This window comes from Oncorhynchus keta, unplaced genomic scaffold (assembly GCF_023373465.1).
Source record: "Oncorhynchus keta strain PuntledgeMale-10-30-2019 unplaced genomic scaffold, Oket_V2 Un_contig_6200_pilon_pilon, whole genome shotgun sequence".
NCBI classification, from domain to species: domain Eukaryota; kingdom Metazoa; phylum Chordata; class Actinopteri; order Salmoniformes; family Salmonidae; genus Oncorhynchus; species Oncorhynchus keta.
Genome location: NW_026288732.1, coordinates 108,720 through 136,072, shown reverse-complemented (window position 1 = coordinate 136,072; position 27,353 = coordinate 108,720). Strand labels below are relative to the sequence as shown.

The following is a 27,353-nucleotide window of genomic DNA, read 5'->3' as shown; positions in this document are numbered from 1 at the left end:
ATGGCTGCAGCGGAGCAGGTTGAGAGCTTCACGTTTCTTGGTGTCCACATCAACAACAAACTAACATGGTCCAAACACACCAAGACAGTCGTGAAGAGGGCACGACTAAAACTTATTCCCCCTCAGGAAACTAAAAAGATTTTGCATGGGTCCTGAGATCCTCAAAAGGTTCTACAGCTGCACCATCGAGAGCATCCTGACTGGTTGCATCAGCCCCAGACTTGCTATTCTGGTACCACTTGCCGTGCGGTAGCAGAGAGAACAGTCTGTGACTAGGGTGACTGGTTGCATCACCACCTGGTAATGCAACTGCTCGGCCTCCGACCACCAGGCACTACATCACTGGGGCCAAGCTTCCTGCTTTCCAGGACCTCTATACCACATTGACTCGGTACAGGTACCACCTGTATATAGCCTCATTACTAACCTGTACCCCCACACATTGACTCGGTACAGGTACCACCTGTATATAGCCTCATTACTAACCTGTACCCCCCACACATTGACTCCTGTACAGGTACCACCTGTATATAGCCTCATTACTAACCTGTACCCCCACACATTGACTCGGTACAGGTACCACCTGTATATAGCCTCATTACTAACCTGTACCCCCACATTGAATCCTGTCTGTTGACTCATCATGTTTTTTAACCTGGTACAGGTACCACCTGTATATAGCCTCATTACTAACCTGTACCCCCACACATTGACTCGGTACAGGTACCACCTGTATATAGCCTCATTACTAACCTGTACCCCCACACATTGACAGCCTCGTTATTGTTGTTTTATTGTGTAGGGGGTTAAGGGTTATTGGAGTTGAAGGGTTGTGTTTTGAGACAGGTTGGTGTTATCAGAGGGAAACAGTTTAGGGGTTAAGGGTTAAAGGTTATTGTCTGTCAGTTTAGGGGGTAAAGGGTTAAAGGTTATTGTCTATCAGATTCAAGGGACCCCCTCCGCTCCTGGAGGACCCGCTGGCTGTCAGTTTAGGGGTTAAAGGTTATTGTCTGGTTGGTTTATCAAGTTTAGGGGTTAAGGGTTAAATGTTTTAATTGAATCCTGTTATTGTCTGTCAGTTTAGGGGTAAAGGGTTAAAGGTTATTGTCTGTCAGATTCAATTGACCCCCTCCGCTCCTGGAGGGCCATCATGTTTTAATTGAATCTGGCTGTCATTCACCAGACTACAGAACGGACGTTTTAATTGGCTGTTCACTGGACAACTACATGGACCAGAATCCTTCACTGCGGACCAGGAGGGTAAGAACTCCTGTCTGTTGGTCATTCATCATGTTTTAATTGAATCCTGTCTGTTGGTCTTTCATCATGTTTTAATTGAATCCTGTCTGTTGGTCTTTCATTCATCATGTTTTAATTGAATCCTGTCTGTTGGTCTTTCATCATGTTTTAATTGAATCCTGTCTGTTGGTCTTTCATTCATCATGTTTTAATTGAATCCTGTCTGTTGGTCTTTCATTCATCATGTTTTAATTGAATCCTGTCTGTTGGTCTTTCATCATGTTTTAATTGAATCCTGTCTGTTGGTCTTTCATTCATCATGTTTTAATTGAATCCTGTCTGTTGGTCTTTCATCATGTTTTAATTGAATCCTGTCTGTTGGTCATTCATCATGTTTTAATTGAATCCTGTCTGTTGGTCATTCATCATGTTTTAATTGAATCCTGTCTGTTGGTCTTTCATCATGTTTTAATTGAATCCTGTCTGTTGGTCATTCATCATGTTTTAATTGAATCCTGTCTGTTGGTCATTCATCATGTTTTAATTGAATCCTGTCTGTTGGTCTTTCATTCAGCATGTTTTAATTGAATCCTGTCTGTTGGTCTTTCATTCATCATGTTTTAATTGAATCCTGTCTGTTGGTCTTTCATCATGTTTTAATTGAATCCTGTCTGTTGGTCTTTCATCATGTTTTAATTGAATCCTGTCTGTTGGTCATTCATCATGTTTTAATTGAATCCTGTCTGTTGGTCTTTCATTCAGCATGTTTTTAATTGAATCCTGTCTGTTTTAATTGAATCCTGTCTGTTGGTCATTCATCATGTTTTAATTGAATCCTGTCTGTTGGTCTTTCATTCAGCATGTTTTAATTGAATCCTGTCTGTTGGTCATTCATCATGTTTTAATTGAATCCTGTCTGTTGGTCTTTCATTCAGCATGTTTTAATTGAATCCTGTCTGTTGGTCTTTCATTCAGCATGTTTTAATTGAATCCTGTCTGTTGGTCATTCATCATGTTTTAATTGAATCCTGTCTGTTGGTCTTTCATTCAGCATGTTTTAATTGAATCCTGTCTGTTGGTCTTTCAGCATGTTTTAATTGAATCCTGTCTGTTGGTCTTTCATTCAGCATGTTTTAATTGAATCCTGTCTGTTGGTCTTTCATTCAGCATGTTTTAATTGAATCCTGTCTGTTGGTCTTTCATTCAGCATGTTTTAATTGAATCCTGTCTGTTGGTCTTTCATTCATCATGTTTTAATTGAATCCTGTCTGTTGGTCATTCATCATGTTTTAATTGAATCCTGTCTGTTGGTCTTTCATTCAGCATGTTTTAATTGAATCCTGTCTGTTGGTCTTTCATTCAGCATGTTTTAATTGAATCCTGTCTGTTGGTCTTTCATTCATCATGTTTTAATTGAATCCTGTCTGTTGGTCTTTCATCATGTTTTAATTGAATCCTGTCTGTTGGTCATTCATCATGTTTTAATTGAATCCTGTCTGTTGGTCTTTCATCATGTTTTAATTGAATCCTGTCTGTTGGTCTTTCATTCATCATGTTTTAATTGAATCCTGTCTGTTGGTCTTTCATTCAGCATGTTTTAATTGAATCCTGTCTGTTGGTCATTCATCATGTTTTAATTGAATCCTGTCTGTTGGTCTTTCATCATGTTTTAATTGAATCCTGTCTGTTGGTCTTTCATTCAGCATGTTTTAATTGAATCCTGTCTGTTGGTCTTTCATCTGCCTCCTCAGTGTTTATATGACCTTTGACTGGAAATACCTGTTTTAGAACTCTGTGGCCCATCTGTTTACCCCTGTCACGACTGACCTCTGGTGTCTCCTAGGTAACGTGTACACAGGGACGGTGGATGGGAAGCTGTGGAGGATCCATCAGGAGACTCTAACCCTCATCACCCACATGGGGCAGGACTTACAGGAGTGTGGTCAGTAACTAACTAACCAACCCTAACGCTAACTAACTACCCAACCCTAACTAACTAACCAACCCTAACTCATCACCCACATGGGACAGGACTTACAGGAGTGTGGTCAGTAACTAACTAACCAACCCTAACGCTAACTAACTACCCAACCCTAACTAACTAACCAACCCTAACTCATCACCCACATGGGGCAGGACTTACAGGAGTGTGGTCAGTAACTAACTAACCAACCCTAACGCTACTAATTCTTCATGGCTGTCTGGCTCCCCTAACAATTCTTCATGGCTATCTGGCTCCCTAACTGTATTCTTCATGGCTATCTGGCTCCCTAACAATTCTTCATGGCCTCTGGCTAGCTAACAACTCTTCATGGCTATCTGGCTAGCTAACAATTCTTCATGGCTGTCTGGCTCCTAACAATTCTTCATGGCTGTCTGGCTAGCTAACAATTCTTCATGGCTATCTGGCTCGCTAACAATTCTTCATGGCTATCTGGCTCCCTAACAATTCTTCATGGCTATCTGGCTCGCTAACAATTCTTCATGGCTATCTGGCTCGCTAACAATTCTTCATGGCTATCTGGCTCGCTAACAATTCTTCATGGCTATCTGGCTCGCTAACAATTCTTCATGGCTATCTGGCTCGCTAACAATTCTTCATGGCTATCTGACTCGCTCAACAATTCTTCATGGCTATCTGGCTCGCTAACAATTCTTCATGGCTATCTGGCTCGCTAACAATTCTTCATGGCTATCTGGCTCACGCTAACAATTCTTCATGGCTATCTGGCTCGCTAACAATTCTTCATGGCTATCTGGCTCGCTAACAATTCTTCATGGCTATCTGGCTCGCTAACAATTCTTCATGGCTATCTGGCTCGCTAACAATTCTTCATGACTATCTGGCTCGCTAACAATTCTTCATGACTATCTGGCTCGCTAACAATTCTTCATGGCTATCTGGCTCAGCTAACAATTCTTCATGACTATCTGGCTCGCTAACAATTCTTCATGGCTATCTGGCTAGCTAACAATTCTTCGTGACTATCTGGCTAGCTAACAATTCTTCGTGGCTATCTGGCTAGCTAACAATTCTTCGTGGCTATCTGGCTAGCTAACAATTCTTCGTGGCTATCTGGCTAGCTAACAATTCTTCGTGGCTATCTGGCTAGCTAACAATTCTTCATGGCTATCTGGCTAGCTAACAATTCTTCATGGCTATCTGGCTAGCTAACAATTCTTCATGGCTATCTGGCTAGCTAACAATTCTTCATGGCTATCTGGCTCGCTAACAATTCTTCATGGCTATCTGGCTCGCTAACAATTCTTCATGGCTATCTGGCTCGCTAACAATTCTTCATGGCTATCTGGCTCGCTAACAATTCTTCATGGCTATCTGGCTCGCTAACAATTCTTCATGGCTGTCTGGCTAGCTAACAATTCTTCATGGCTATCTGGCTCGCTAACAATTCTTCATGGCTGTCTGGCTCGCTAACAATTCTTCATGGCTGTCTGGCTCGCTAACAATTCTTCATGGCTATCTGGCTCGCTAACAATTCTTCATGGCTGTCTGGCTAGCTGACAATAGTTGGAGTGTGGTCAGTAATTATAGCAGGCTTATTGATGTATGATGGAATCTGTCTGGGGTCTACAGGGCTGTGTTCAGTTCAGTAGGTATGAAACAGGTGAGAAAACATTTAGAAAAGGACCTGAATATTTCAGATGTTCTACTGGACCCGTGGTGTGGAACACTGACTTAGTGTTTAGCTGTGGGAACGTGTTCTGTTCAGATCTCTGTTGATGTGGCCGGCAGCCGATCTGTCTTCCTCGGAGCTCTGGCCAAAACAGACGTTTGTGTGTGTGCCAGGTTGTGTGTGTGCCAGGTTGTGTGTGTGTGTGTGTGTGTGTGTGTGTGTGTGTGTGTGTGTGTGTGTGTGTGTGTGTGTGTGTGTGTGTGTGTGTGTGTGTGTGTGTGTGTGTGTGTGTGTGTGTGTGTGTGTGTGTGTGTGTGTGTGTGTGTGTGTGTGTGTGTGTGTCAGGTTGTGTTAGAGACGGTCTAGTAAATCTCTAGAAATCCTCTGATGTTGTTCCAGACTGGGAGGATGGAGAGACCGAAAGAGGGCAGGACAGACTGTGATGTTATCTCTGTTGGTCCTCTAGGTAGCAGGACAGACTGTGGTGTTATCTCTGTTGGTCCTCTAGGTAGCAGGACAGACTGTGATGTTATCTCTGTTGGTCCTCTAGGTAGCAGGACAGACTGTGATGTTATCTCTGTTGGTCCTCTAGGTAGCAGGACAGACTGTGATGTTATCTCTGTTGGTCCTCTAGGTAGCAGGACAGACTGTGATGTTATCTCTGTTGGTCCTCTAGGTAGCAGGACAGACTGTGATGTTATCTCTGTTGGTCCTCTAGGTAGCAGGACAGACTGTGATGTTATCTCTGTTGGTCCTCTAGGTAGCAGGACAGACTGTGATGTTATCTCTGTTGGTCCTCTAGGTAGCAGGACAGACTGTGATGTTATCTCTGGTCCTCTAGGTAGCAGGACAGACTGTGATGTTATCTCTGGTCCTCTAGGTAGCAGGACAGACTGTGATGTTATCTCTGTTGGTCCTCTAGGTAGCAGGACAGACTGTGATGTTATCTCTGTTGGTCCTCTAGGTAGCAGGACAGACTGTGATGTTATCTCTGGTCCTCTATGTAGCAGGACAGACTGTGATGTTATCTCTGGTCCTCTAGGTAGCTGGACAGACTGTGGTGTTATCTCTGTTGGTCCTCTAGGTAGCAGGACAGACTGTGATGTTATCTCTGGTCCTCTAGGTAGCTGGACAGACTGTGGTGTTATCTCTGTTGGTCCTCTAGGTAGCAGGACAGACTGTGATGTTATCTCTGTTGGTCCTCTAGGTAGCAGGACAGACTGTGATGTTATCTCTGTTGGTCCTCTAGGTAGCAGGACAGACTGTGATGTTATCTCTGTTGGTCCTCTAGGTAGCAGGACAGACTGTGATGTTATCTCTGTTGGTCCTCTAGGTAGCAGGACAGACTGTGATGTTATCTCTGTTGGTCCTCTAGGTAGCAGGACAGACTGTGATGTTATCTCTGTTGGTCCTCTAGGTAGCAGGACAGACTGTGATGTTATCTCTGTTGGTCCTCTAGGTAGCAGGACAGACTGTGATGTTATCTCTGTTGGTCCTCTAGGTAGCAGGACAGACTGTGATGTTATCTCTGTTGGTCCTCTGTGGTAGCAGGACAGACTGTGATGTTATCTCTGTTGGTCCTCTAGGTAGCAGGACAGACTGTGATGTTATCTCTGTTGGTCCTCTAGGTAGCAGGACAGACTGTGATGTTATCTCTGTTGGTCCTCTAGGTAGCAGGACAGACTGTGGTGTTATCTCTGTTGGTCCTCTAGGTAGCAGGACAGACTGTGATGTTATCTCTGGTCCTCTAGGTAGCAGGACAGACTGTGATGTTATCTCTGTTGGTCCTCTAGGTAGCAGGACAGACTGTGATGTTATCTCTGTTGGTCCTCTAGGTAGCAGGACAGACTGTGATGTTATCTCTGGTCCTCTAGGTAGCAGGACAGACTGTGATGTTATCTCTGTTGGTCCTCTAGGTAGCAGGACAGACTGTGATGTTATCTCTGTTGGTCCTCTAGGTAGCAGGACAGACTGTGATGTTATCTCTGGTCCTCTAGGTAGCAGGACAGACTGTGATGTTATCTCTGTTGGTCCTCTAGGTAGCAGGACAGACTGTGATGTTATCTCTGTTGGTCCTCTAGGTAGCAGGACAGACTGTGATGTTATCTCTGTTGGTCCTCTAGGTAGCAGGACAGACTGTGATGTTATCTCTGTTGGTCCTCTAGGTAGCAGGACAGACTGTGATGTTATCTCTGTTGGTCCTCTAGGTAGCAGGACAGACTGTGATGTTATCTCTGTTGGTCCTCTAGGTAGCAGGACAGACTGTGATGTTATCTCTGTTGGTCCTCTAGGTAGCAGGACAGACTGTGATGTTATCTCTGTTGGTCCTCTAGGTAGCAGGACAGACTGTGATGTTATCTCTGTTGGTCCTCTAGGTAGCAGGACAGACTGTGATGTTATCTCTGTTGGTCCTCTAGGTAGCAGGACAGACTGTGGTGTTATCTCTGTTGGTCCTCTAGGTAGCAGGACAGACTGTGATGTTATCTCTGGTCCTCTAGGTAGCAGGACAGACTGTGATGTTATCTCTGTTGGTCCTCTAGGTAGCAGGACAGACTGTGATGTTATCTCTGTTGGTCCTCTAGGTAGCAGGACAGACTGTGATGTTATCTCTGTTGGTCCTCTAGGTAGCAGGACAGACTGTGATGTTATCTCTGTTGGTCCTCTAGGTAGCAGGACAGACTGTGATGTTATCTCTGTTGGTCCTCTAGGTAGCAGGACAGACTGTGATGTTATCTCTGTTGGTCCTCTAGGTAGCAGGACAGACTGTGATGTTATCTCTGGTCCTCTAGGTAGCAGGACAGACTGTGATGTTATCTCTGTTGGTCCTCTAGGTAGCAGGACAGACTGTGATGTTATCTCTGTTGGTCCTCTAGGTAGCAGGACAGACTGTGATGTTATCTCTGTTGGTCCTCTAGGTAGCAGGACAGACTGTGATGTTATCTCTGTTGGTCCTCTAGGTAGCAGGACAGACTGTGATGTTATCTCTGTTGGTCCTCTAGGTAGCAGGACAGACTGTGATGTTATCTCTGTTGGTCCTCTAGGTAGCAGGACAGACTGTGATGTTATCTCTGTTGGTCCTCTAGGTAGCAGGACAGACTGTGATGTTATCTCTGTTGGTCCTCTAGGTAGCAGGACAGACTGTGATGTTATCTCTGTTGGTCCTCTAGGTAGCAGGACAGTCTGATGTTATCTCTGTTGGTCCTCTAGGTAGCAGGACAGACTGTGATGTTATCTCTGTTGGTCCTCTAGGTAGCAGGACAGACTGTGATGTTATCTCTGTTGGTCCTCTAGGTAGCAGGACAGACTGTGATGTTATCTCTGTTGGTCCTCTAGGTAGCAGGACAGACTGTGATGTTATCTCTGGTCCTCTAGGTAGCAGGACAGACTGTGATGTTATCTCTGGTCCTCTAGGTAGCAGGACAGACTGTGGTGTTATCTCTGTTGGTCCTCTAGGTAGCAGGACAGACTGTGATGTTATCTCTGGTCCTCTAGGTAGCAGGACAGACTGTGGTGTTATCTCTGTTGGTCCTCTAGGTAGCAGGACAGACTGTGATGTTATCTCTGTTGGTCCTCTAGGTAGCAGGACAGACTGTGATGTTATCTCTGTTGGTCCTCTAGGTAGCAGGACAGACTGTGATGTTATCTCTGTTGGTCCTCTAGGTAGCAGGACAGACTGTGATGTTATCTCTGTTGGTCCTCTAGGTAGCAGGACAGACTGTGATGTTATCTCTGTTGGTCCTCTAGGTAGCAGGACAGACTGTGATGTTATCTCTGTTGGTCCTCTAGGTAGCAGGACAGACTGTGATGTTATCTCTGGTCCTCTAGGTAGCAGGACAGACTGTGATGTTATCTCTGTTGGTCCTCTAGGTAGCAGGACAGACTGTGATGTTATCTCTGGTCCTCTAGGTAACAGGACAGACTGTGATGTTATCTCTGTTGGTCCTCTAGGTAGCAGGACAGACTGTGATGTTATCTCTGTTGGTCCTCTAGGTAGCAGGACAGACTGTGATGTTATCTCTGTTGGTCCTCTAGGTAGCAGGACAGACTGTGATGTTATCTCTGTTGGTCCTCTAGGTAGCAGGACAGACTGTGATGTTATCTCTGTTGGTCCTCTAGGTAGCAGGACAGACTGTGATGTTATCTCTGTTGGTCCTCTAGGTAGCAGGACAGACTATGAGCCAGTCTGTGGTCGTCCTCATGGTGTGCGGTTGGACAGTGGTGGTCAGCTGATCGTAGCTGACTCCTACTTTGGGCTGTTTTCTGTTGACCCCCAGACTGGACACAAGACCCTGCTACTGGACAGCAAGACAGGTAACGTACCCTATCCCCAGACTGGACACAAGACCCTGCTACTGGACAGCAACACAGTTAACCCCTGACCCCTAACCTCCAGACTGGACACAAGACCTTGCTACTGGACAGCAATACAGTTAACCCCTGACCCCTAACCCCCAGACTGGACACAAGACCCTGCTACTGGACAGCAACACTGTTGACCCCTGACCCCTAACCCCCAGACTGGACACCATAGTCTGCTACTGGACAGCAAACAAGGTCTGATCATTCATAGTCTAAATCCTAACCTCTAATCTCTGACTAGACAGCAGGTCTGACAGTCTAACCTTATCTCTGACTAGACAGCAGGTCTGACAGTCTAACCTTATCTCTGACTAGACAGCAGGTCTGACAGTCTAACCTTATCTCTGACTAGACAGCAGGTCTGACAGTCTAACCTTATCTCTGACTAGACAGCAGGTCTGACAGTCTAACCCCTAACCTTATCTCTGACTAGACAGCAGGTCTGACAGTCTAACCTTTTCTCTGACTGGACAGCAGGTCTGACAGTCTAACCTTAACTCTGACTGGACACAGTCTAACCCCTAACCTTAACTCTGCAGGTCTGACAGTCTAACCCCTAACCTTAACTCTGACTAGACAGCAGGTCTGACAGTCTAACCTTATCTCTGACTAGACAGCAGGTCTGACAGTCTAACCCCTAACCTTAACTCTGACTGGACAGCAGGTCTGACAGTCTAACCTTATCTCTGACTAGACAGCAGGTCTGACAGTCTAACCTTAACTCTGACTGGACAGCAGGTCTGACAGTCTAACCTTAACTCTGACTGGACAGCAGGTCTGACAGTCTAACCTTAACTCTGACTGGACAGCAGATCTGACAGTCTAACCCCTAACCTTAACTCTGACTGGACAGCAGGTCTGACAGTCTAACCCCTAACCTTAACTCTGACTGGACAGCAGGTCTGACAGTCTAACCTTATCTCTGACTAGACAGCAGGTCTGACAGTCTAACCTTAACTCTGACTGGACAGCAGGTCTGACAGTCTAACCTTATCTCTGACTAGACAGCAGGTCTGACAGTCTAACCTTAACTCTGACTGGACAGCAGGTCTGACAGTCTAACCCCTAACCTTAACTCTGACTAGACAGCAGGTCTGACAGTCTAACCTTAACTCTGACTAGACAGCAGGTCTGACAGTCTAACCCCTAACCTTAACTCTGACTGGACAGCAGGTCTGACAGTCTAACCCCTAACCTTAACTCTGACTGGACAGCAGGTCTGACAGTCTAACCCCTAACCTTATCTCTGACTAGACAGCAGGTCTGACAGTCTAACCCCTAACCTTATCTCTGACTAGACAGCAGGTCTGACAGTCTAACCCCTAACCTTATCTCTGACTGGACAGCAGGTCTGACAGTCTAACCCCTAACCTTATCTCTGACTAGACAGCAGGTCTGACAGTCTAACCTTATCTCTGACTAGACAGCAGGTCTGACAGTCTAACCCCTAACCTTAACTCTGACTAGACAGCAGGTCTGACAGTCTAACCCCTAACCTTAACTCTGACTAGACAGCAGGTCTGACAGTCTAACCCCTAACCTTAACTCTGACTAGACAGCAGGTCTGACAGTCTAACCTTAACTCTGACTGGACAGCAGGTCTGACAGTCTAACCCCTAACCTTAACTCTGACTGGACAGCAGGTCTGACAGTCTAACCCCTAACCTTAACTCTGACTGGACAGCAGGTCTGACAGTCTAACCCCTAACCTTAACTCTGACTAGACAGCAGGTCTGACAGTCTAACCTTATCTCTGACTGGACAGCAGGTCTGACAGTCTAACCCCTAACCTTAACTCTGACTGGACAGCAGGTCTGACAGTCTAACCCCTAACCTTAACTCTGACTGGACAGCAGGTCTGACAGTCTAACCCCTAACCTTAACTCTGACTGGACAGCAGGTCTGACAGTCTAACCTTAACTCTGACTGGACAGCAGGTCTGACAGTCTAACCTTATCTCTGACTGGACAGCAGGTCTGACAGTCTAACCCCTAACCTTAACTCTGACTAGACAGCAGGTCTGACAGTCTAACCTTAACTCTGACTGGACAGCAGGTCTGACAGTCTAACCTTAACTCTGACTGGACAGCAGGTCTGACAGTCTAACCCCTAACCTTAACTCTGACTGGACAGCAGGTCTGACAGTCTAACCCCTAACCTTAACTCTGACTGGACAGCAGGTCTGACAGTCTAACCCCTAACCTCAACTCTGACTGGACAGCAGGTCTGACAGTCTAACCTTATCTCTGACTGGACAGCAGGTCTGACAGTCTAACCCCTAACCTTAACTCTGACTGGACAGCAGGTCAGACAGTCTAACCTTAACTAGCATCATATCTAAGAAGACTCAAGGCTGTAATCTCTGACAAAGGTGCTTCAACAAAGTACTGAATAAAGGGTCTGAATACTTATGTAAATGTGATATTTCCATATTTTATTTGTAGTAAATTATCAAAAATGTTTTTGCTTTGTCATAATGGAGTATTGTGATGTCATAATGGAGTATTGTGATGTTATTAACTAGACTGAATCTCTGAAAGGTGCTTCAACAAAGTACTGAATAAAGGGTCTGGGGTATTGTGATGTCATTATTTTATTTGTGTCATTATGGAAAATGTATTGTGATGTCATTATGGGTTATTGTGATGTCATTATGGGTTATTGTGATGTCATTATAGTGTATTGTGATGTCATTATGGGTTATTGTGATGTCATTATGGGGTATTGTGATGTCATTATGGAGTATTGTGATGTCATTATGGGTTATTGTGATGTCATTATGGGTTATTGTGATGTCATTATGGGTTATTGTGGTGTCATTATAGTGTATTGTGATGTTATTATGGGGTATTGTGATGTCATGATGGGGTATTGTGATGTCATTATGGGGTATTGTGTGTTGATTGAGTGGATTTTAAAAAAAGCAACAAAATGTGGTAAAAGTCAGGCTTGTGAGGCTAATGTACATCCAGTTAATAAATGTAATATCTTTGTGCTCTAGGAGCTGACGGGGTTCCGTTTGCGTTCCTGAACGGCTTGGAGATATCCTCTCAGACTGGGATCATTTACTTTACGGACTCCTCCTCTCGCTGGGGACGACGACACGTCAAACTAGAGGTCTGTCGCTCCCTACAAATCACCCTTCTTCTTTATACGCTCTATAACCCCTGACCTCTAACGTCTAGGTGATAGAGACCAACGCTCTGGGTCGTCTCCTGACCTTTGACCCCGTGTCAGGGCGTGTGGGTGTCCTACTGGATGGTCTCTACATGCCCAATGGCATCGCCCTGTCACCTGACGAGAGCTTCCTGCTGCTGGCCGAGACCAGCATCGGGTGTATCCTCAGGTACACACACACACACACACACACACACACACACACACACACACACACACACACACACCAACGGAGGACAGTGTTTTCCATACTAACTGTCCTTCCTGTGTTTTTCCTTTTAACATGTAAATATCATTGTGTTATCAGAGGTGGCTGATCAGCAGGACAGAGGAACCCTCACAGTACAGAAAGGACTTTTGTTCTATGACAATCATTGTCCCCCTCCCTCCCCCCTCCCTCCCCCCCCCCCCCCCCTCCCTCCCTCCCCCCCCCCCCCCCCCCCCCCCCCCTCCCCCCCCCCCCCCCCCCCCCCCCCTCCCTCCCTCCCCCCCCTCCCTCCCTCCCCCCCCCCCTCCCCCTCCCCCCCCCCCTCCCTCCCTCCCCCCCCCCCCCCCTCCCTCCCCTCCCTCCCTCCCTCCCTCCCTCCTCCCCCCTCCCTCCCTCCCTCCCCCCCTCCCTCCTTTTGTTTGAATGAGTCATGGTTCCTTTTCTCTCTCTACCTCTGTAGGTACTGGCTGAAAGGCCCCAAGGCTGGCACCAAGGAGGTCATCATGAACAATATGCCTGGTTACCCTGACAACATCCGCCTTAGCGACCGTGGAACCTTCCTGGTTGGCCTAACGACCACACGTTTCAGGAAGCTCATGCCTCCATTCCTGGACCTGATTGGTCCGTACCCAGCGGTCAAACGCTTTCTGGCTAAGGTTAGTTTCACCATCATCATCATCAATGTGTTTTAGACCTCTCTCCCAGGCCCCTGTGTTGTAGACCTCTCTCCCAGGCCCCTGTGTTGTTGACCTCTCTCCCAGGCCCCTGTGTTGTTGACCTCTCTCCCAGGCCCCTGTGTTGTAGACCTCTCTCCCAGGCCCCTGTGTTGTAGACCTCTCTCCCAGGCCCCTGTGTTGTAGACCTCTCTCCCAGGCCCCTGTGTTGTAGACCTCTCTCCCAGGCCCCTGTGTTGTAGACCTCTCTCCCAGGCCCCTGTGTTGTAGACCTCTCTCCCAGGCCCCTGTGTTGTAGACCTCTCTCCCAGGCCCCTGTGTTGTAGACCTCTCTCCCAGGCCCCTGTGTTGTAGGCCCCTGTGTTGTAGACCTCTCTCCCAGGCCCCTGTGTTGTAGACCTCTCTCCCAGGCCCCTGTGTTGTAGACCTCTCTCCCAGGCCCCTGTGTTGTAGACCTCTCTCCCAGGCCCCTGTGTTGTAGACCTCTCTCCCAGGCCCCTGTGTTGTAGACCTCTCTCCCAGGCCCCTGTGTGGTAGACCTCTCTCCCAGGCCCCTGTGTGGTAGACCTCTCTCCCAGGCCCCTGTGTTGTAGACCTCTCTCCCAGGCCCCTGTGTTCTTTGTCTCCAGGCTGCAGTGTGACTAGAGACCAGGCCCCTGTGTAATGAGAGCCTCTAGGCCCCTGTGTTGAGATAATTCAGACAGGCAACATGGTGTTCTAGAGGCCCCTGTGTAGATAGACCTCTCCCAGGCCCCTGTAAGGCCCCTGTGTTGTAGACCAGGCCCCTGTGTTGTAGACCTCTAGAGGCCCCTGTGTTGTAGATAACCTTCAGACAGCCCCTGTGTTGTAACATGGCCCCTGTGTCTAGAGGAGATAAATACTCCCAGGCCCCTGATAATGTCAGACAGCAACATGGTGTTCTAGGCCCCTGTGAGATAAATCCCAGGCCCCTGTGTTGTAGAGAGATAATTCAGACAGCAACATGGTGTTCTAGAGGAGATAAATTCCCAGGCAACATGGTGTTCTAGAGGAGATAAATACAGAGATAATTCAGACAGCAACATGGTGTTCTAGAGGAGATAAATACAAGACAGCAACAGCAACATGGTGTTCTAGAGGAGATAAATACAGAGATAATTCAGACAGCAACATGGTGTTCTAGAGGAGATAAATCAGAGATAAATCAGCAACATGGTGTTCTAGAGGAGATAAATACAGAGATAATTCAGACAGCAACATGGTGTTCTAGAGGAGATAAATCAGAGATAATTCAGACAGCAACATGGTGTTCTAGAGGAGATAAATCAGACAGCAACATGGTGTTCTAGAGGAGATAAATACAAGAGATAAATCAGACAGCAACATGGTGTTCTAGAGGAGATAAATCAGTCAGCAAGATGGTGTTCTAGAGGAGATAAATACAAGAGATAAATCAGACAGCAACATGGTGTTCTAGAGGAGATAAATCAGTCAGCAAGATGGTGTTCTAGAGGAGATAAATACAGGAGATAAATCAGACAGCAACATGGTGTTCTAGAGGAGATAAATACAGGAGATAATTCAGTCAGCAACATGGTGTTCTAGAGGAGATAAATCAGACAGCAACATGGTGTTCTAGAGGAGATAAATCAGGCAGCAACATGGTGTTCTAGAGGAGATAAATACACAGAACATGGTGTTCTAGAGGAGATAAATCAGACAGCAACATGGTGTTCTAGAGGAGATAAATCAGAAGCAACATGGTGTTCAGACAGCAACATGGTGTTCTAGAGGAGATAAATACAAGAGATAAATCAGATGGTGTTCTAATAATTCAGACAGCAACATGGTGTTCTAGAGGAGATAAATACAGCAGAGATAATTCAGACAGCAACATGGTGTTCTAGAGGAGATAAATACAAGAGATAATTCAGACAGCAACATGGTGTTCTAGAGGAGATAAATACAGCAGATAATTCAGACAGCAACATGGTGTTCTAGAGGAGATAAATACAAGAGATAATTCAGACAGCAACATGGTGTTCTAGAGGATAAATACAAGATAAATCACAGCCCATGAGATAATAATTCAGACAGCAACATGGTGTTCTAGAGGAGATAAATACAGCAGAGATAATTCAGACAGCAACATGGTGTTCTAGAGGAGATAAATACAGCAACATGAGATAATTCAGACAGCAACATGGTGTTCTAGAGGAGATAAATACAGGAGATAATTCAGACAGCAACATGGTGTTCTAGAGAGATAAATCAGACAGCAACATGGTGTTCTAGAGGAGATAAATACAAGGTGTTGTAGATAATTCAGACAGCAACATGGTGTTCTAGAGGAGATAAATACAAGAGATCATTCAGACAGCAACATGGTGTTCTAGAGGAGATAAACAAGAGATAAGGCAGACAGCAACATGGTGTTCTAGAGGAGATAAATACAAACATGATAAATACAAGAGATAATTCAGACAGCAACATGGTGTTCTAGAGGAGATAAATACAGCAACAAATTCAGACAGCAACATGGTGTTCTAGAGGGAGATAAATAGACAGCAACATGGTGTTCTAGAGGAGATAAATCAGACAGCAACATGGTGTTCTAGAGGAGATAAATCAGACAGCAACATGGTGTTCTAGATAAATCAGACAGCAACATGGTGTTCTAGAGGAGATAAATCAGACAGCAACATGGTGTTCTAGAGGAGATAATTCAGTCAGCAACATGGTGTTCTAGAGCAGATAAATACAGGAGATAAATCAGACAGCAACATGGTGTTCTAGAGGAGATAAATCAGACAGCAACATGGTGTTCTAGAGGCAGATAAATACAAGGAGATAATTCAGACAGCAACATGGTGTTCTAGAGGAGATAAATACAAGAGATAATTCAGACAGCAACATGGTGTTCTAGAGGAGATAAATACAAACATGAGATAAATCAGACAGCAACATGGTGTTCTAGAGGAGATAAATACAAGAGATAATTCAGACAGCAACATGGTGTTCTAGAGGAGATAAATACAAGAGATAATTCAGACAGCAACATGGTGTTCTAGAGGAGATAAATACAAGAGATAATTCAGACAGCAACATGGTGTTCTAGAGGAGATAAATACAAGAGATAATTCAGACAGCAACATGGTGTTCTAGAGGAGATAAATACAAGAGATAATTCAGACAGCAACATGGTGTTCTAGAGGAGATAAATACAAGAGATAATTCAGACAGCAACATGGTGTTCTAGAGGAGATAATTCAGACAGCAACATGGTGTTCTAGAGGAGATAAATACAAGAGATAATTCAGACAGCAACATGGTGTTCTAGAGGAGATAAATACAAGAGATAATTCAGACAGCAACATGGTGTTCTAGAGGAGATAAATCAGCAACATGGTGTTCTAGATAATTCAGACAGCAACATGGTGTTCTAGAGGAGATAAATACAAGAGATAATTCAGACAGCAACATGGTGTTCTAGAGGAGATAAAATTCAGACAGCAACATGGTGTTCTAGAGGAGATAAATAAATTCAGACAGCAACATGGTGTTCTAGAGGAGATAAATTCAGACAGCAACATGGTGTTCTAGAGGAGATAATAAAGCAACATGGTGTTCTAGAGGAGATAAATCAGACAGCAACATGGTGTTCTAGAGGAGATAATTCAGACAGCAACATGGTGTTCTAGAGGAGATAAATACAGGAGATAATTCAGACAGCAACATGGTGTTCTAGAGGAGATAAATCAGACAGCAACATGGTGTTCTAGAGGAGATAAATACAAGAGATAATTCAGACAGCAACATGGTGTTCTAGAGGAGATAAATCAGACAGCAACATGGTGTTCTAGAGGAGATAAATCAGACAGCAACATGGTGTTCTAGAGGAGATAAATACAAGAGATCATTCAGACAGCAACATGGTGTTCTAGAGGAGATAAATACAGGAGATAATTCAGACAGCAACATGGTGTTCTAGAGGAGATAATTCAGACAGCAACATGGTGTTCTACAGGAGATAATTCAGACAGCAACATGGTGTTCTAAGGAGATAAATACAAGAGATCATGACAGCAACATGGTGTTCTAGAGGAGATAAATACAAGAGATCATTCAGACAGCAACATGGTGTTCTAGAGGAGATAAATCTAGAGATAATTCAGACAGCAACATGGTGTTCTAGAGGAGATAAATACAAGAGATCAGACAGCAACATGGTGTTCTAGAGGAGATAAATAGCAACATGGTGTTCTAGAGGATAATTCAGACAGCAACATGGTGTTCTAGAGGAGATAAATACAAGAGATAATTCAGACAGCAACATGGTGTTCTAGAGGAGATAATTCAGACAGCAACATGGTGTTCTAGAGGAGATAATTCAGACAGCAACATGGTGTTCTAGAGGAGATAATTCAGACAGCAACATGGTGTTCTAGAGGAGATAAATCAGACAGCAACATGGTGTTCTAGAGGAGATAAATACAAGAGATAATTCAGACAGCAACATGGTGTTCTAGAGGAGATAAATACAAGAGATAATTCAGACAGCAACATGGTGTTCTAGAGGAGATAAATACAAGAGATAATTCAGACAGCAACATGGTGTTCTAGAGGAGATAAATACAGGAGATAATTCAGACAGCAACATGGTGTTCTAGAGGAGATAAATACAGGAGATAATTCAGACAGCAACATGGTGTTCTAGAGGAGATAAATACAGGAGATAAATCAGACAGCAACATGGTGTTCTAGAGGAGATAAATACAGGAGATAATTCAGACAGCAACATGGTGTTCTAGAGGAGATAAATCAGACAGCAACATGGTGTTCTAGAGGAGATAAATCAGACAGCAACATGGTGTTCTAGAGGAGATAATTCAGACAGCAACATGGTGTTCTAGAGGAGATAAATCAGACAGCAACATGGTGTTCTAGAGGAGATAAATACAGAGATAATTCAGCAGCAACATGGTGTTCTAGAGGAGATAAATACAGACAGATAATAAAATACAGGAGATAATTCAGACAGCAACATGGTGTTCTAGAGGAGATAAATAGACAGCAACATGGTGTTCTAGATAATTCAGACAGCAACATGGTGTTCTAGAGGAGATAAATCAGACAGAGATAATTCAGACAGCAACATGGTGTTCTAGAGGAGATAAATTCAGAGATCAGCAACATGGTGTTCTAGAGGAGATAAATACAAGAGATAATTCAGACAGCAACATGGTGTTCTAGAGGAGATAAATCAGTCAGCAACATGGTGTTCTAGAGGAGATAAATACAGGAGATAATTCAGACAGCAACATGGTGTTCTAGAGGAGATAAATACAGGAGATAATTCAGACAGCAACATGGTGTTCTAGAGGAGATAATTCAGACAGCAACATGGTGTTCTAGAGGAGATAAATACAAGAGATAATTCAGACAGCAACATGGTGTTCTAGAGGAGATAAATGTTCTAGAGGAGATAAATCAGACAGCAACATGAGAGGAGATAAATACAGAGATCATTCAGCAGCAACATGGTGTTCTAGAGGAGATAAATACAAGAGATAATTCAGACAGCAACATGGTGTTCTAGAGGAGATAAATACAAACATGAGATAATTCAGACAGCAACATGGTGTTCTAGAGGAGATAAATACAAGAGATAATTCAGACAGCAACATGGTGTTCTAGAGGAGATAAATACAAGAGATAATTCAGACAGCAACATGGTGTTCTAGAGGAACATAATTCAGACAGCAACATGGTGTTCTAGAGGAGATAAATACAAGAGATGGTGTTCTAGAGGAGATAAATCAGACAGCAACATGGTGTTCTAGAGGAGATAAATACAAGAGATAATTCAGACAGCAACATGGTGTTCTAGAGATAAATACAAGAGATAATTCAGACAGCAACATGGTGTTCTAGAGGAGATAATTCAGACAGCAACATGGTGTTCTAGAGGAGATAATTCAGACAGCAACATGGTGTTCTAGAGGAGATAATTCAGACAGCAACATGGTGTTCTAGAGGAGATAATTCAGACAGCAACATGGTGTTCTAGAGGAGATAATTCAGTTCATGGTGTTCTAGAGAGATAATTCAGACAGCAACATGGTGTTCTAGAGGAGATAATTCAGACAGCAACATGGTGTTCTAGAGGAGATAAATACAAGAGATAATTCAGACAGCAACATGGTGTTCTAGAGGAGATAAATACAAGAGATAATTCAGACAGCAACATGGTGTTCTAGAGGAGATAAATACAAGAGATAATTCAGACAGCAACATGGTGTTCTAGAGGAGATAAATACAAGAGATAATTCAGACAGCAACATGGTGTTCTAGAGGAGATAAATACAAGAGATAAATTCAGACAGCAACATGGTGTTCTAGAGGAGATAAATACAAGAGATAATTCAGACAGCAACATGGTGTTCTAGAGGAGATAAATACAGGAGATAATTCAGACAGCAACATGGTGTTCTAGAGGAGATAAATCAGACAGCAACATGGTGTTCTAGAGGAGATAAATACAAGAGATAATTCAGACAGCAACATGGTGTTCTAGAGGAGATAAATACAGGAGATAATTCAGACAGCAACATGGTGTTCTAGAGGAGATAATTCAGACAGCAACATGGTGTTCTAGAGGAGATAATTCAGACAGCAACATGGTGTTCTAGAGGAGATAATTCAGACAGCAACATGGTGTTCTAGAGGAGATAATTCAGACAGCAACATGGTGTTCTAGAGGAGATAATTCAGACAGCAACATGGTGTTCTAGAGGAGATAATTCAGACAGCAACATGGTGTTCTAGAGGAGATAATTCAGACAGCAACATGGTGTTCTAGAGGAGATAAATACAGGAGATAAATCAGACAGCAACATGGTGTTCTAGAGGAGATAAATCAGTCAGCAACATGGTGTTCTAGAGGAGATAATTCAGACAGCAACATGGTGTTCTAGAGGAGATAATTCAGACAGCAACATGGTGTTCTAGAGGAGATAAATACAGGAGATAATTCAGACAGCAACATGGTGTTCTAGAGGAGATAATTCAGACAGCAACATGGTGTTCTAGAGGAGATAATTCAGACAGCAACATGGTGTTCTAGAGGAGATAATTCAGACAGCAACATGGTGTTCTAGAGGAGATAAATACAGAGATCAGCAACATGGTGTTCTAGAGGAGATAATTCAGGTGTTCTAGATCAGCAACATGGTGTTCTAGAGGAGATAATTCAGACAGCAACATGGTGTTCTAGAGGAGATAAATACAGGAGATAATTCAGACAGCAACATGGTGTTCTAGAGGAGATAATTCAGACAGCAACATGGTGTTCTAGAGGAGATAATTCAGACAGCAACATGGTGTTCTAGAGGAGATAATTCAGACAGCAACATGGTGTTCTAGAGGAGATAAATCAGACAGCAACATGGTGTTCTAGAGGAGATAATTCAGACAGCAACATGGTGTTCTAGAGGAGATAATTCAGACAGCAACATGGTGTTCTAGAGGAGATAATTCAGACAGCAACATGGTGTTCTAGAGGAGATAAATCAGACAGCAACATGGTGTTCTAGAGGAGATAATTCAGACAGCAACATGGTGTTCTAGAGGAGATAAATACAGGAGATAATTCAGACAGCAACATGGTGTTCTAGAGGAGATAAATCAGACAGCAACATGGTGTTCTAGAGGAGATAATTCAGACAGCAACATGGTGTTCTAGAGGAGATAAATCAGACAGCAACATGGTGTTCTAGAGGAGATAAATACAAACATGGTGTTCTAGATAAATCAGACAGCAACATGGTGTTCTAGAGGAGATAATTCAGACAGCAACATGGTGTTCTAGAGGAGATAATTCAGATCAGCAACATGGTGTTCTAGAGGAGATAATTCAGACAGCAACATGGTGTTCTAGAGGAGATAAATCAGACAGCAACATGGTGTTCTAGAGGAGATAATTCAGTAGCAACATGGTGTTCTAGAGGAGATAATTCAGACAGCAACATGGTGTTCTAGAGGAGATAATTCAGACAGCAACATGGTGTTCTAGAGGAGATAAATACAACATGGTGTTCTAGAGATAATTCAGACAGCAACATGGTGTTCTAGAGGAGATAATTCAGACAGCAACATGGTGTTCTAGAGGAGATAATTCAGACAGCAACATGGTGTTCTAGAGGAGATAAATACAGGAGATAAATCAGACAGCAACATGGTGTTCTAGAGGAGATAATTCAGACAGCAACATGGTGTTCTAGAGGAGATAAATACAGGAGATAAATCAGACAGCAACATGGTGTTCTAGAGGAGATAAATACAGGAGATAATTCAGACAGCAACATGGTGTTCTAGAGGAGATAAATCATACAGCAACATGGTGTTCTAGAGGAGATAAATACAGGAGATAAATCAGACAGCAACATGGTGTTCTAGAGGAGATAATTCAGACAGCAACATGGTGTTCTAGAGGAGATAATTCAGTCAGCAACATGGTGTTCTAGAGGAGATAATTCAGACAGCAACATGGTGTTCTAGAGGAGATAATTCAGACAGCAACATGGTGTTCTAGAGGAGATAATTCAGACAGCAACATGGTGTTCTAGAGGAGATAATTCAGACAGCAACATGGTGTTCTAGAGGAGATAAATACAGGAGATAATTCAGACAGCAACATGGTGTTCTAGAGGAGATAAATCAGTCAGCAACATGGTGTTCTAGAGGAGATAATTCAGACAGCAACATGGTGTTCTAGAGGAGATAAATCAGGAGATAAATCAGACAGCAACATGGTGTTCTAGCAACATGGTGTTCTAGATAAATACAGGAGATAAATCAGACAGCAACATGGTGTTCTAGAGGAGATAATTCAGTCAGCAACATGGTGTTCTAGAGGAGATAATTCAGACAGCAACATGGTGTTCTAGAGGAGATAAATCAGACAGCAACATGGTGTTCTAGAGGAGATAAATCAGACAGCAACATGGTGTTCTAGAGGAGATAATTCAGACAGCAACATGGTGTTCTAGACAGCAGCAACATGGTGTTCTAGAGGAGATAATTCAGTCAGCAGCAACATGGTGTTCTAGAGGAGATAAATACAATAGATAATTCAGACAGCAACATGGTGTTCTAGAGGAGATAATTCAGTCAGCAACATGGTGTTCTAGAGGAGATAATTCAGACAGCAACATGGTGTTCTAGAGGAGATAAATACAAGAGATAATTCAGACAGCAACATGGTGTTCTAGAGGAGATAATTCAGACAGCAACATGGTGTTCTAGAGGAGATAAATCAGACAGCAACATGGTGTTCTAGAGGAGATAAATACAATAGATAATTCAGACAGCAACATGGTGTTCTAGAGGAGATAAATACAGGAGATAATTCAGACAGCAACATGGTGTTCTAGAGGAGATAATTCAGACAGCAACATGGTGTTCTAGAGGAGATAAATCAGACAGCAACATGGTGTTCTAGAGGAGATAAATCAGACAGCAACATGGTGTTCTAGAGGAGATAAATCAGACAGCAACATGGTGTTCTAGAGGAGATAATTCAGACAGCAACATGGTGTTCTAGAGGAGATAATTCAGACAGCAACATGGTGTTCTAGAGGAGATAATTCAGACAGCAACATGGTGTTCTAGAGGAGATAATTCAGACAGCAACATGGTGTTCTAGAGGAGATAAATACAAGAGATAATTCAGACAGCAACATGGTGTTCTAGAGGAGATAAATACAAGAGATAATTCAGACAGCAACATGGTGTTCTAGAGGAGATAAATACAGGAGATAATTCAGACAGCAACATGGTGTTCTAGAGGAGATAAATCAGACAGCAACATGGTGTTCTAGAGGAGATAATGTAAACAGTACTGTTCTGGAATATATGATGCTATAGTAATATTATAGTACAGTGGTATAATATTAATAGTAAAGTCTGTACCCTTTGTGTTCTGGTGGATGTTTCCAGGAATATACACTCAGTGGACAAAACATTAAGAACACCTGCTCTTTCCATGACATCGCTTTCACCTGGATTCACCTGGTCAGTCTATGATCCCTTATCACCTGTTAAATCCACTTCAATCAGTGTAGATGAAGGGGAGGAGACATGTAGATGAAGGGGAGGAGACATGTAGATGAAGGGGAGGAGACATGTAGATGAAGGGGAGGAGACATGTAGATGAAGGGGAGGAGACATGTAGATGAAGGGGAGGAGACATGTAGATGAAGGGGAGGAGACATGTAGATGAAGGGGAGGAGACATGTAGATGAAGGGGAGGAGACATGTAGATGAAGGGGAGGGGACATGTAGATGAAGGGGAGGAGACATGTAGATGAAGGGGAGGAGACATGTAGATGAAGGGGAGGAGACATGTAGATGAAGGGGAGGAGACATGTAGATGAAGGGGAGGAGACATGTAGATGAAGGGGAGGAGACATGTAGATGAAGGGGAGGAGACATGTAGATGAAGGGGAGGAGACGGGTTAAAGAAGGATTTTTAATCCTTGAGACACTTGAGACATGGATTGTGTCTGTGTTCAGAGGGTGAACGGCAGAGGCAAGAGATTTAAGTGCCTTTGAACGGGGTATGGTAGTAGGTGCCAGGAGCACCGGTTTGTGTCAAGAACTGCAACGCTGCTGGGTTTTTCACACTCAACAGTTTCCTGTGTGTATCAAGAATGGTCCACCACCCTAGAGGACATCCAGCCAACTTGACAACAGTGGGAAGCCTTGGAGTCAACATGGGCCAGCATCTCTGTGGAACGCTTTCGACACCTTGTGGAGTCCACGACCCAATGAATTGAGGCTGTTCTGAGGGCAAAAGGGGGGCAAGAGGCAGACTCAATATTAGGAAGGTGTTCTTAATGTTTCGTCCAGTGTATTTCTATGATAAAATGATATATTAGGAAGGTGTTCTTAATGTTTCGTCCAGTGTATTTCTATGATAAAATGATATATTAGGAAGGTGTTCTTAATGTTTCGTTGTATTTCTATGATAAAATGATATATTAGGAAGGTGTTCTTAATGTTTCGTCCAGTGTATTTCTATGATAAAATGATATATTAGGAAGGTGTTCTTAATGTTTCGTCCAGTGTATTTCTATGATAAAATGATATATTAGGAAGGTGTTCTTAATGTTTCGTCCGGTGTATTTCTATGATAAAATGATATATTAGGAAGGTGTTCTTAATGTTTTGTCCAGTGTATTTCTATGATAAAATGATATATTAGGAAGGTGTTCTTAATGTTTCGTCCAGTGTATTTCTATGATACAATGATATATTAGGAAGGTGTTCTTAATGTTTTGTCCAGTGTATTTCTATGATAAAATGACATATTAAAGCCCGGAGCTTGTGTTCTGTTTTCTTCCAGGTGGTTCCTCTGAGCTGCTACAACATGCTGTTGCCTAGATACGGCCTAGTGTTGGAGTTGGACGGGGAAGGGGAGGTGCTGGGGAGTCTCCATGACCCTACAGGCAGCCTGACCTGGGCCGTCAGCGACGTGTTCTCCCACCAGGGGAGACTCTACCTGGGTAGCACCGACCTGCCCTTCCTTCCTGTCCTGGAGGACTGGAGCTAACCACTAACTTCTGCAGCAGGTCTCTCATACCAGGCCTGGGGGGGGGCTGGGGGTTAACTGACTGTGACGTGTCCAGAGACTGTAGCAGAGATACTCAGACACTTGGTCCTGGCTCTACTGCCAATCTCAACCAGGTGTCCTTTTCACTCCATACGGACAGATTCCTGTTGATCTGGGACATTTTTAATACAGATCATTTGGTTCCACAGTGCACTGATTGACCAGGAGACTGTTAAATTGAATATGTCCTCAGTTAGTTCATATGCGGCAGGGTAGCCTAGTGGTTAGAGCGTTGGTCTAGTAACCGGAAGGTTGCAAGTTCAAACCCCCGAGCTGACAAGGTACAAATCTGTTGTTCTGCCCCTGAACAGGCAGTTAACCCACTGTTAACCCACCTGTTCTGAGCTCCTAGGCCGTCATTGAAAATAAGAATTTGTTCTTAACTGACTTGCCTAGTGAAATAAAGGTAAAATATATATATATATTTTAAATGTGGTTCCACAGTGTCTCCTCAGACCCATACAGGGGCCAGATGCTGTTGTAGGGGTCTGTCTAACCCAGCTGTAGTTAGTAGTGGTCAGTGTCTCCTCAGACCCATACAGGGGCCAGATGCTGTTGTAGGGGTCTGTCTAACCCAGCTGTAGTTAGTAGTGGTCAGTGTCTCCTCAGACCCATACAGGGGCCAGATGCTGTTGTAGGGGTCTGTCTAACCCAGCTGTAGTTAGTAGTGGTCAGTGTCTCCTCAGACCCATACAGGGGCCAGATGCTGTTGTAGGGGTCTGTCTAACCCAGCTGTAGTTAGTGGTCAGTGCCTCCTCAGACCCATACAGGGGCCAGATGCTGTTGTAGGGGTCTGTCTAACCCAGCTGTAGTTAGTAGTGGTCAGTGTCTCCTCAGACCCATACAGGGGCCAGATGCTGTTGTAGGGGTCTGTCTAACCCAGCTGTAGTTAGTGGTCAGTGCCTCCTCAGACCCATACAGGGGCCAGATGCTGTTGTAGGGGTCTGTCTAACCCAGCTGTAGTTAGTAGTGGTCAGTGTCTCCTCAGACCCATACAGGGGCCAGATGCTGTTGTAGGGGTCTGTCTAACCCAGCTGTAGTTAGTGGTCAGTGTCTCCTCAGACCCATACAGGGGCCAGATGCTGTTGTAGGGGTCTGTCTAACCCAGCTGTAGTTAGTGGTCAGTGTCTCCTCAGACCCATACAGGGGCCAGATGCTGTTGTAGGGGTCTGTCTAACCCAGCTGTAGTTAGTAGTGGTCAGTGTCTCCTCAGACCCATACAGGGGCCAGATGCTGTTGTAGGGGTCTGTCTAACCCAGCTGTAGTTAGTAGTGGTCAGTGTCTCCGCAGACCCATACAGGGGCCAGATGCTGTTGTAGGGGTCTGTCTAACCCAGCTGTAGTTAGTAGTGGTCAGTGCCTCCTCAGACCCATACAGGGGCCAGATGCTGTTGTAGGGGTCTGTCTAACCCAGCTGTAGTTAGTGGTCAGTGTCTCCTCAGACCCATACAGGGGCCAGATGCTGTTGTAGGGGTCTGTCTAACCCAGCTGTAGTTAGTGGTCAGTGCCTCCTCAGACCCATACAGGGGCCAGATGCTGTTGTAGGGGTCTGTCTAACCCAGCTGTAGTTAGTGGTCAGTGTCTCCTCAGACCCATACAGGGGCCAGATGCTGTTGTAGGGGTCTGTCTAACCCAGCTGTAGTTAGTAGTGGTCAGTGTCTCCTCAGACCCATACAGGGGCCAGATGCTGTTGTAGGGGTCTGTCTAACCCAGCTGTAGTTAGTAGTGGTCAGTGTCTCCTCAGACCCATACAGGGGCCAGATGCTGTTGTAGGGGTCTGTCTAACCCAGCTGTAGTTAGTGGTCAGTGTCTCCTCAGACCCATACAGGGGCCAGATGCTGTTGTAGGGGTCTGTCTAACCCAGCTGTAGTTAGTAGTGGTCAGTGTCTCCTCAGACCCATACAGGGGCCAGATGCTGTTGTAGGGGTCTGTCTAACCCAGCTGTAGTTAGTAGTGGTCAGTGTCTCCTCAGACCCATACAGGGGCCAGATGCTGTTGTAGGGGTCTGTCTAACCCAGCTGTAGTTAGTAATGGTCAGTGTCTCCTCAGACCCATACAGGGGCCAGATGCTGTTGTAGGGGTCTGTCTAACCCAGCTGTAGTTAGTGGGTCAGTGCCTCCTCAGACCCATACAGGGGCCAGATGCTGTTGTAGGGGTCTGTCTAACCCAGCTGTAGTTAGTAGTGGTCAGTGTCTCCTCAGACCCATACAGGGGCCAGATGCTGTTGTAGGGGTCTGTCTAACCCAGCTGTAGTTAGTGGTCAGTGCCTCCTCAGACCCATACAGGGGCCAGATGCTGTTGTAGGGGTCTGTCTAACCCAGCTGTAGTTAGTAGTGGTCAGTGTCTCCTCAGACCCATACAGGGGCCAGATGCTGTTGTAGGGGTCTGTCTAACCCAGCTGTAGTTAGT

At 44.5% G+C, this 27,353-nt stretch overlaps 1 protein-coding gene and 1 long non-coding RNA gene across 5 annotated transcripts; both read left to right on the top strand.

Annotated features, from left to right (window-relative positions):
* zgc:194209 (uncharacterized protein LOC570908 homolog) lies at positions 1 to 27,353 on the top strand. Its single transcript, XM_052510829.1, has 8 exons — positions 1 to 32; positions 1,184 to 1,260; positions 3,083 to 3,181; positions 9,033 to 9,185; positions 12,235 to 12,350; positions 12,419 to 12,579; positions 13,079 to 13,274; positions 24,679 to 27,353. Exons 1-8 carry the CDS (start codon positions 1 to 3, stop codon positions 24,883 to 24,885), a joined length of 1,041 nt encoding a protein of 346 aa, XP_052366789.1. The 3' UTR covers positions 24,886 to 27,353.
* On the top strand, positions 5,203 to 8,423 carry LOC127925745 (uncharacterized). 4 transcript variants are annotated; one of them, XR_008122124.1, is made up of 3 exons: positions 5,203 to 5,340; positions 6,503 to 6,586; positions 8,286 to 8,423. It is a non-coding gene; the product is annotated as an uncharacterized LOC127925745 (long non-coding RNA). The 4 variants fall into 4 exon arrangements; XR_008122123.1 differs by lacking the exon at positions 6,503 to 6,586 and adding an exon at positions 7,292 to 7,333 and having other exon boundaries at positions 5,226 to 5,382; XR_008122122.1 differs by having other exon boundaries at positions 5,226 to 5,382; positions 6,545 to 6,586.

Coding starts and splice junctions, on each gene's coding strand:
- zgc:194209 (XM_052510829.1), top strand. CDS start 1: ATGGCTGCAGCGGAGCAGGTTGAGAGCTTCAC. Junction 33..1,183: donor GAGCAGGTTGAGAGCTTCAC/GTTTCTTGGTGT, acceptor GTCATTCACCAG/ACTACAGAACGGACGTTTTA. Junction 13,275..24,678: donor TCAAACGCTTTCTGGCTAAG/GTTAGTTTCACC, acceptor GTTTTCTTCCAG/GTGGTTCCTCTGAGCTGCTA.